The sequence below is a fragment of the Emydura macquarii genome, unplaced genomic scaffold (assembly GCF_026122565.2).
Source record: "Emydura macquarii macquarii isolate MOO-44397 ecotype Brisbane River unplaced genomic scaffold, CSIRO-AGI_Emac_v2 contig_18, whole genome shotgun sequence".
In the NCBI taxonomy this organism is placed as follows: domain Eukaryota; kingdom Metazoa; phylum Chordata; order Testudines; family Chelidae; genus Emydura; species Emydura macquarii.
In genome coordinates, this window is record NW_027130155.1 from 3,240,369 (window position 1) to 3,251,502 (window position 11,134).

General features: G+C 40.5%; 1 protein-coding gene across 1 annotated transcript; it reads left to right on the plus strand.

Annotated features, from left to right (window-relative positions):
- The first annotated feature begins 3,992 nt into the window (after positions 1–3,992).
- STRIT1 (small transmembrane regulator of ion transport 1) lies at positions 3,993–10,430 on the plus strand. The gene is made up of 3 exons (XM_067549451.1): positions 3,993–4,106; positions 9,735–9,834; positions 9,925–10,430. Exons 1-2 carry the CDS (start codon positions 4,094–4,096, stop codon positions 9,827–9,829), a joined length of 108 nt encoding a protein of 35 aa, XP_067405552.1. The 5' UTR covers positions 3,993–4,093; the 3' UTR covers positions 9,830–9,834; positions 9,925–10,430.
- The last annotated feature ends 704 nt before the right edge of the window (positions 10,431–11,134 follow it).

Sequence of the window (11,134 nt, forward strand, 5' to 3'; positions counted from 1 at the left end):
AGAGACTGCACATAATTTTGGATATTATAGCTGAAGGGGAGCAATAGTTGAGAAGCAGCCAGTCTAGGAATATATTCCCCAGGGAAAACCCATATAAGTAGCAGCAGATATTGGTAGCAGTTTTACTCTGCAATCCATACCTTCATCCGCCAATTGGGGTGGCAAGGAATGCAGCCATGGACAGATGGACCAATAATAGTATGACTATTGGGTTGGCCAGTCTGCCTGAAGAGAGTTGTGGCGCAAGGAGGTGTGGGGTGGGAGAGGCAATCCACATAGAAGTCCCAAATTCCATTGGCTTGGGGACAGAACTGCATGTGATTTAAAGCCTACATTCCTTATGAATGCTAACCCCTCCCCAAACGGGAATTGGAAGGGATGGTCAAAGATTTTTTCATCAAAACCGTTTTTATGAGGAAATTGGGTTTTTGACTAAATGATTTTTTTTCTGAAAAAAGGCTTGTCTTCCACAGAAATTTTTGACATTTCATCAAAAAACTAAACAGATGAAAACCAACACGTTTTGTCCAACAGCTGAAAACTTTCAGCTAAATCCCAAAGATTTTTGATTCAGAAATGCCACTCTAGTACCTCATGGGGATCATAGTTTGGGTGCCTCATGCTTCCATTCTCCTCTGGCTCCCCAGCTGGACTACATCTCCCATGATGAACCAGGGCCATGCAACTTCCTTGGTGCACTGTGGCTGATCAGCAAGAGGGTAGACCATGTAATCCAATCAGGGAGCCCAGTCCATAGAGGCAAATGGGGCATGAGGTGCCCCAACTACAACTCCCATGAGGCATCTCAGTTACATTTTCAAATATTTTTTTTTTCCAGTTTTCAGTCACATTTTTTTTGTCTTTGGCTGAAATGTTTCAATTTCAGATTTTTTGTTGAAAAGTTGATATTTTCTGCAAGGCAAAAAAACCATTTTCCAACATTTTCCCATAAAAAACAGTTTTGATGGAAAATCTTTGATCATCCTTTACAATTCCCTCTTGGGGAGGGGTTAGCATTCATAAGGAAAGTAGGCTTTAAATCACATGGAATTTTGTCCCCAAGTCAATGGAATTTGGGACTTCTATGTGGACTGCCTCTCCCTGCCACACACCCCCTGGGCCACAACTCCCTTCAGACAGACTATTTCCCCCCACCATTAACCACGGACATTTTTAACATATTTTTCCCACTTTTGTGGGTATTTGTGGCATGATTTGGTCCAAATAATTTAAAATGAAGAAGAGGGATCAGGAAAAAGCAGAGTAGAAAAGCTAACAAGTGCCACACATGGAGAATGGTTTAAGGTAAATACAGGAAAAAACATACCTACCTAAACAGGACAGAAGGGGCCTGATGCACTCAAGTCAAATCCCTTTTACACTGTTCTGGCCCTTTTTAAAGAGTTACTTCTGTTTTATATCCCTATAAACTAAAGTTCCTCCTTAAGCTAAAGAAAAGCAGTGGAGAATCTGGCCCATGTACACAAATACAGAGTGGCAGAAAGAGAATTCAGAAAACTAGTCAGACATTTGATACTGGAGACTGGTGGGAATCTCAGTGGGTGACATTTGGTTTCATTGTTTTTCTGTGGTCATCTCAGAAACCATGTTCAAGTAAACAGGCATGGAGACATGCATTGTTGACAGCAAGATGAGAAATAGATACATAATTAGCTAAATTCATTCCCTCCATGGCTTCAATAAAGTTACGCCAGAGTTGAGTGCAGCTCAGTCACTTTGTGTATCCTACTGTGGTTTCCAAGACACGGACTATAAAAATATAAATAATTCCATTTAAGTTATTCTATTGTCATCCACTTTTCTTGTTCATCCCAGATGAGAATACTTTGCACACAGGCACCAATTGTACAGAGTATGGGGCCCATAGTGTCCACTGTTACAGGAAAAAGCTATTACCCCATCTGCGATGGTAAGCACGCTTTTGACTGCCTTTTGCACGGGTACTTATTTTCTAAGTTATGGCAGTCTTTCCTGTCCCTCTGGGCTGCAGTTCTGCTTAGAATCTCTGTAGCTGGTATGCCCCCTACACAGGGCTTGTGAGAGGTCTTTAGAAAGTAGCCTTATGGTTTTCTCTCACACTTCCTGTGCCCCGGCAACCCTCACTCTACAGAAACCTGGGCTTTTAGGTTCCATTTACACCACTCCATGCCTTTTAAAAAAGCAAATGCATGTGCTGTAGGCAGGTTTTAGAATCAGTTAGTGCACAATGGCTCCATGAGTCACTGATTGTTTCTGGTGGATGACATTTTGGGCTCCAATATCTAAGCTTTCATTAAAAAGAAACATTAAGAAAATCTTCAAAAATGCCTGAGTCTGTGGTCAGCTTGATACAATTGCTCTAAGAAAGGTGTGACCTCCCCATCCATCTTAATAAGGAGTTAAAGCTGAGCTCGATAATAACATTTTAAAGATCAACAATGTTAATTATTCCACTGCTGATTAAAACACACAAAAAAGGGATAATTATGTTATGAAGATCCACATAATATGCTGTGAGCACCATTTCATTTTGATATCTCATGTAGATAGAACAGGGGTTGTGAGCAGAGCTTTGGGACAGTTTGATCAATTCTTCTAAATTAGTCACAGTGCAAACATCTGGATCAGATAATCCTCAAAACATCCAGCATAGCTTGTTATGGGCAATGACTTTTGAACGACACTTTGTCATTTTGCTACATTGCAAAACTTCGGGGGGAATCTTCACTTTGTAGCTGTGAAATGGGATTGCATATCAGATTAATTTTTCTGATGAACATAATCTTGTCGAAAATTAAATAATGTCATCCTAACCCTGAAGGAATAGAAAAAAAAATCCTGTTTAGTGTTTATTGATGATGTATGATTGAAACTACACATATAGCAATCTCCAATGTTCTGTGGAATAATCTGTATTTAATTCTAGATTCCATCTTGCTAACAAAGCCTTAATGAATCAGTGAAAAAGCTATGGTCAGGAACATTATTGAATCATCTGTATGTGAATTTCCCTCTTCATACAACACATAGTTTGTCTTTTTGGCACCCAGCTGGCAACAATTCCTATAATTTTCCCCTGCATTTTTAGAGGTTGCAGCTTGTAATCCAGGGCTCGACAAACCCTGGGCGCCAGGCCGCCATGGCGCCTAGAAATTTAAGTCTGGTGCTTAGCATTTCTCCAGGGGGAGCGACCGCCGCGCTCCTGCCAGGACGCCACTGCACCCATGTGGCAGGGCTGGGAAGGGGGAGCGCTGCGGCTGCCGCACTGCAGCCAGGGCATCTCGCCGCCAGGCCCATGTTGTGGGAGGGGGTGAGGGGAAGGGGCAGGGCTGGGAAGGGAGAGCGGCTGCTGTGCTCTGGCCAAGGCATCCCGCTGCTGAGCCCACATTGCCTGGCTCCTTAATTTTTGGGTTGGCTCCTAGCTCCAAAACAAATTCGTCGAGCCCTGTTGTAATCATTTTTATTAAATTACCTATTTACATATTATTTATGGCCAAATCCTTCTCACCTTATTCATGTGAGTGTCTCCCCTGAATTGACTTACTCACATGAGTAAGAGAACAAGATTCTAGATCCTAAACTCTTAGGGGCAGGGACCGTGTCTACTTTTCTGTCCTGTGCAGTGCCACCGTTGCTTAGAAAATGATAGTAACAAAAAATATACAGGCAACTATAATTTTCTTTGTCTTCTTATCAGGGAATGGACTAAAGAAGGATTGGGAATTCAAGAGTAAATTGGATCCCAGTCTTGCTTTAAATAAAGTGATGTTTATGAATATTGCACAATGAAATGCTGAAACAAAGCTAAGACTTTAGACACGGTAAATCAAACTTCAGCCCTCATTTCTTTGTCCATGCAAAAAATCACCTCTGTCTAGTTATCTTTCTTTAATACAATCCTCTAAACTAACAAGAACTGCAGGTTGTAAACTTTAAGACCCTGAACTCCTTTCAAACAATTGAATGCATATAGCAGCAAATTGGCACCTGCAGTACATTCCAAATAGTGCTCTATTTAAAGCATCCCAAAGCCCACAGTAACAACTGCAGAGGCAAACCTTAAAACTTGTTGTTAAATCCAGTGGAGGCAGGAATGGCAGAACTAGGTAAGATGCACAGATAAAAACTTTTGTATTAATATATATTTAAAGTGCATAAGTAAAGCAGTATAGTGTAAAGATATTCTGCTACTTGTACGCTACTCATTCCTATATGATGTATTGTATATTTTACTTTTCAGTAAAGGATAGAATCAATTTGAAATCTAATCTGCCAAAAGAAAAAAAAAAGGGGGGGAGGTGTTAAAAGTATTTTTGGGTTCTGCTGCTTCTGAATTGCATTGCTAATTTTTGTGCCTTTACAATCACATTTTCCTGGTTTTTGTTTTTTGTTTTTTTTTAAATTCTGTCCCCATGAAAGACTAACAGGGGAAAGTGACTAACTGACTTTACTGGTTAAACACTGAAAAGGACTATATACAAAGTATTGTCAAATACAACAATATATTGAAAAGCAGAGAACATTTTTTCCCCTTTGATCTCTTTCAATCGTAGCCATCTCAGTTGTTATTTTAACAATTGTAGTTGCAATCTATTCAGTCAAAGCTTTTTAAGTTAACATGGGGTCTCTAATTTACCTAAACTATTATGAATATTTTGATTTGTGTTTAACAATATATTCCGTGCATGTATATGTATGTATGAATGGTGTGTGTGTGTGTACTATTGTTTGTGTCCGAAGGTATGGGAAAGTAAGAAAGTTAATACCCTTTTGTTTTGATATGATCTGGGTTGTGGCTCCACAGTTTCCAAATGTCAGGGCAAAGTGAAATCGTGATGAGTGGATGTTGCCCTGATTGCACATAACAAATGACAATTATAAAAGTGAATTTTGCACACACTGTCACTTGCTGTATTTACACCGTTCTCAAGAGGAGTGGATGGAAAGCAACTATAGGCTACACATGTTGGTGGTTGATACATACAGCAACTCAAGTTGATTACTTGTAGAAATAATGTTCTGTTTGATTTATTATTTGTAATATTGCTTGTATGTTATAAATCTGTATATGGTAAAAGCCACTGAAAACAACCTGCCACCTACACAGTCACCAATGGTATCTTTAAGTTCAGGGAAAACTATGTTGTTCTCAGATTCAGTTGTGTGATAACTGTTGGTGAATGCTGACTTTTTAATTTCAACCGCTACGCAGAATAAATAAATAATAATAATAATACTTAGTACTTGTATAGCAATTTTCATCCATAGATATCAAAGTACTTTATATCAGTAGGGTATGCCTCATTGTTCCCATTTTACAAATAAAGAGAGGAAGGCACAAATGATTTGGCCTAGATTTTACAGTAAAAGAGTGCTAGAGTCAGGACTAGAACCCAGGTCTTCTAGGCTGATTGGTGCCCTTTCAACTAGACATCACTGTCTCCTACATATCTATATCTTTAACCCAGGTCCATGAACTCCACTGCAAACTGCGTCAAAATTCATCATTAAGGTCCCTGAATCTTGCAATACTTCAGTGCAGCAGACAAGGAATTGGTGAGGCAACCTCAGTTAAATGAAGAAAGAAGGATTTTAATTAGTTAAATATTAAAATGGCTAAAACAAGGCGTACTAGAGCCCCTGCTTTATTTTAATTTTGTTATTAAAATGAATTTTCAGGGTGTCAAGATTTTGTATTGACAATACATAACTGCATTAAAGAAGCTGTCAGAGGAGTTTGGCAGGTGGGCATTTGACATCTGGGAAGATGTAGTATGCAGTTTATCATTATCAAATACACATTCTTAAAAAGCAGGATTGACAGGTTTATTTTATTATTCTATTCCATGCATATAAATATGCATGAATACCTGGTTATAAACTATTTAAGCATATTTTTGACACCATGGGATATTAACGCCTCAAACCAGCAGCCTCTTTAACCCGAGCTGACTGTACCAGGAGATGGATTGATTTGTTTAATTGGACTTATCACTTTATAAATAGAGTGCTTCTCTTCTTCAGAAAAAGATATTTTCACTGCACAGATATTCATTTTAAAATGTTGTGACTGTCTGCTCCATTCAGAAATTTTCTTTGTCCATAACATTATTTCCCTGTAAGAATGACATTCCCTTCCTGCTCTTTGGGTATATGTTACAAATTAAAAAATAATAAATTCCATAGATCATAAAAGTAGCAACATATTTCATGCTGTGTAACTGTAAACAATATATAAATGGCTCTTGGCTACTGAGAACACAAAGCCAATAAAAGTTCCCAAGTTATGTATATATTCTTACAGCCAGATCCTACTCCAGTCCTTTCTTCAGAGTGTGTTGGAATGAGTCTCCTTATCCCGGGGAAGTAGGAGAATCTTTACATTTCATTTAAAACCAGCATTATTGTGTGGTCTCTCTTCTGTACCATAAAGCATGTGTGTCTGTAGCTATATAGCGGGACACACATGGGGCAGTTGTGGTTGGTGCAGCATACACAGTCTCCTTTCTATGACATTGCATAATCCTTCCTCAAGCTCCCTATGGCACAGTGTGACTCCAAACCACTCCATATCCAGACTAGTGGGTAAATGGGAGTTTAGCTTTGTGTGTGTGTGTACACACTATGTAGAATATAAAAAAATCTATTAAATGAGATCTGAGATATTTGGGAATTAAGGGGCCTGGGATGTGTACGATCGAGCTTTTCAAGCCTGTGCAGGGGGCAAATTGGCTTGAGCATGGCTCAAAGACCATACTCAGCAGCCAAGGAATGTGGTTTTTACTCACTCCTATAAACCGATCTCAGCCCTGGGCAGATTCAGACATCTCAAGTGCAATAGGAGTTCAGTGAGGCCCTGAGCACAATCCTGCTTATGTTAGGGGGTGTTTTACCTGAGTAAAGACTGAAAATCTGAGCCCTTTTAAAGTTCTGGGTAAAAGGAAGAATCTGAGTGAGGAATGGAAAGATTGGCTACGCACAGTGTTCATTTTCAGTTACGCAGTGATGCACATAGCCGCTAAATCCTCATTTATATGAATATCCTGTACTTCAGAAATCTTTGACTTCATTAGGACTACTCATGGGAGTCAGGGTTGCAGGATTAGGGTCTTTGCACTTGATCCTGCAATCTGCTGACGTGCAGAGATCCGTTTGCTCCTTTCCTGCGCAGAGGAGTGTCCATGTATTGTACAGAAAAAAGCCTGGTTCTCGGCCATCTGAACAAACCCCTCTGCACTTGCTCTGAGATGCGCACAACTGAGGAAGAGGGAAAACTGGGGTGATGGGGAGAGAGAGTGCATGGCAGTAGCATAGGTGCTGACTGGCAAACGCAGGGCATAGCAGCTGTTGTTAGGATAATCAGTTAGTCCTGCTGTCAACCAGGACACTGATCCCAAGTCTCTTGATCAGCAGGCATCTCTCCATTGCCTGCAGTCGACTTTGGATCAGGTCCTGGGATCAGTGGCTTCCTGGGGTGTGCTGGAAAGCTGTGTTGATGACTGCCCCTCCACTAACATAAATTCTTCCAATGGTTCCTCTGAAACACTATGTCCCAGAGCCAGCTGCTCAATGCCTCATGATTTATGCTGGGAACAGTGTTCTTGCTGGCCCACCAGTTTGCAGCGCCTGCTCCTCATATCTTACTTCATCCAACTGGCTGTCAAGTAACAAACTCAGCAGCACGGCTGTTAATTTAGCAATGCTCTGTTGAAACTCTGTGCTGTCACCCTGCAGGATACAGTCCTTCATTTGTAATGTGACCTTTAGGAAATATTGCAGCCAGACTCACAATAGAAGTCTCTGTCTCTAATGAAGTATCACATACATCGTGTCTCAAAAAGTAAGTGTAGTTTGGAATTCCTTTGTGCCTTGACGTCACCAGAAGCCAACAATGGAGTTTATCTTTGTGTTACACGGTTGCTTATCTGTGCTGTATTTTAAATAGAAGTCTACGCAGTTCTTGTGTGTAGATATGCTGTATATTATTTAGTGGTATGGCATTCTCTTTGTATTTAGCTTTTATAGTGTAGTGAGCAAAACATAAAGCTATTGATTACCCCACCAAGGCTGCCACTTTGATCCAGTCACCTCAATGTGGTACATGGTCTTATGCTATCAAAACACTTCCAATATTTTTCATTGCAGGAGGACTTATTTTGAAATGTTTTTTAAAGGGGGAATTAAAGTGGCTTCATCCTGGCCTCAAAGTATTTCTGTGGCTACCATTCATCTAGGAAGCTTGTGGGCAGTACAAACTTGCTATTTGCTGGAAGCAGTTGTAAAATCTTTGTTGAAATCCTGATGTAGAACAGAAACAGACTTTCATAAAGCTTTGTTTCTATTTTCTAGCTCACTGTGCTAAATAAGAGTCTCATCATGTACAATCATCATTCAACATGATCATTTAAATCCCTTAGGCTCTCAATATTATCTATTAGCCTGTTCCAGCAGTAGTAGACAGCATGGGATTTAACATCCTATTGCAGTGACTGGACCAGAGCAGCCAAATTGGTGGCACATCCTATGAGACGAACTGAAAAAGTTGTATACCATATCAGACACCCCCTTTACACTGGAATCCTGTATGGTGGGACTCTTCTGACTTTGCTACTGAGAGCAACAAGGAGAACCCCATTAGTGGGTAACAACAAAGACCCTAACCGAGGATTGGCTAAAGGATGGCTTAGTGTTCACATGCACCCTGCCCAGGGAAGCAGGAGAGTCCCTTAGGCACAATCCCACCTCTAGATAGTGAGATCTCAAACGGTGCAATGCTGGGCTGTGCCTAAGTGCATGCATACACTGCAAAAAAAGAGCTGTGGCAGCGAGTCTCAGAGCCCTGGTCCACTGACCTACTAATGATAGTGTAGATGTTCAGGCTCTGGCTCTGCCTTGGGCTGGAGACTGGACTCTGAAACCTGGACGGTGGAGTGGGGGAAGGATAGGCTCTGAAACCCTGCCGGGGGGGAGGGTAGAGAGGGAGGGAGGGTCTTGGACCCCGGGCTCCAGCCCAAGCCCAAATGTCTACACTGCTATTTTTAGCCCTGCAGCCTGAGACCTGCAGAGCCTGGTTCTGAGAGATGCTGCTATGGGTCCTTCATGGCAGTGTAGGCATACCCTAGGGTCAGTCCAGCCCACGCTATGCACACACGTTGAGGATAGACTCTTGGCATCCTGACTGGGGCCTCTGGGCACTAGTGTAGTATTAAAGAACCATCATAATACTTAGATTTAGTACTCCAGTACCAGTTCCAGAGAACGTAGACACAAGGGGAATGTGTCTGTCATTACCCTTTTTAAGGAGTGTTCCAGTCAGTGAAGTCCTGTACAGATGAGCTCCCAGCTGGTCAGTGTAGACTGAGCACAGGACCATGTCTTTGTCTCCTCCCCCTCACTTCCCCCCCCTTTTTTTAGGGTGGTTAGTAGTGCTATCTCCATGCAGTCGATGTGCCCCCCTGAGTGCCGGGGCTACAGTTATGACTGACTCCTTTGGCCTTTCCTCTGTATCTTTGTGTAGGGGTAGCCAAGATATGGTGGCTCTATATTACTATAATTTATAATAATTAATAATAACCATGATAGAGTTGGTGGTCTCAGTTCACTGGTTCTTTTTTTCTTTTTTTCAAGATCATGATAATATTCGTATGTTTAGCTTAATGGATTTAGAGCTAGTGTAACATGACCTATCTGTTATCCTCCTTTCTGAATGAAAGTCTTATATTCTCTCTCTTCAGCGGAAATCCCATACTCGCGTCTTCTTGTACCTGCACTTCTCATGGTTGGCTGGATTGTGGGCTGTGTGTTAATGGTTTACATTGTCTTCTCTTGATAGAGGTAAGTTATTTGGGCCGTATACATACTCAGTCAACATTTACTACAATTTGCAGTGCTATCTGTTTACTAATAGAATCATTTGTCCTGCAGGAAAGAAGATTTCACAATGACATTGATTGGAAGAGCCCAGAAGTTAAATGGAAATGTCTAGTCCTTAAAATATGCACTGTACAAGTTGTGTTTTAACACCACAATGTAGGCATGATATACACTTTTCATCTACAACATAGATGTGAGATTGGTTCAGATACTTCTGAATTGAGTGGTATTTGGAGTCCAGTGATAAGTCAGGTTTGCCTACCCTCCAAACCACTAGTTGCTACCATCTTGAAATTCAGCCACCTTGGAAGTAGAATTTCCAGAATCCTTATTTTTGGCGAGGCCAAACAGTGCCAAGGGGAGTTGGTGATCTAGAAACACAAGAATACCTGGGAAAAGTAAACTATATGAGATACAAGATATCTCTAACCAGTACACTGATAATTTTTATTGGCTTGTGATAAAAAGGAAGTATTAAATTAAAAAATAAATTGTTGCAATAACCTCCCTAACTCTGGAATAATATTTACTCTCTAAATAAATTTTCCAAAACAAAATTCTCCTTTCTCATTTAAAATGCAGTCACACATACATACCTATGTGTAAATCCATAGGGACCTTTGGAGGGTGAAAGGGAGCTAGGAAAATCTGCTATATTTATGTGGCAAGAATTCTATATGCTTTTTGTAGTATAAGTGAGATTTGGGCTTTATAATACTTGGAAACTTAAAGTATTGTCTAATAATATGTAGATGGATGTCAATTTAACCATTGACCATTGGTATTTAAATCCAATTCTAGGGACAGATTCTGGTCTCCTCACTGAGAATCCAATTCAGTTCCCATCAGAGTAATTGGGACTTAACTTCAATGGCAGTTGGATTGGGCCTTAACACAAATAATCCCATTAAATTCAATAGGACTGTTTGCATAAGAAGAGAAGAAATTGACCCTTTGATGGCAGATGAAAATGATTTTCTCATTCTAGTGTCCATTTGTGCACATTACTAAATCAGTACCAAATTTGGTATAGGTGGCACTGCTGAAGAAAAACCTATGTGTAGAAGATCAGGGGAGAAGACATGGGTCAAGAGTGAAGAGCTGTCTAGAGAAGCTCACGCAATAATTATGCCAGTGATGCTAAAAATTGGACACTAAAAATTCACTCACATTGTAAGACAAGAATACCTAGCTGGTGATCTGATGAATGCATTAAAACTAGATCATAGAAAAATTTCCGAGTTACAGCACCAGCCCTTCT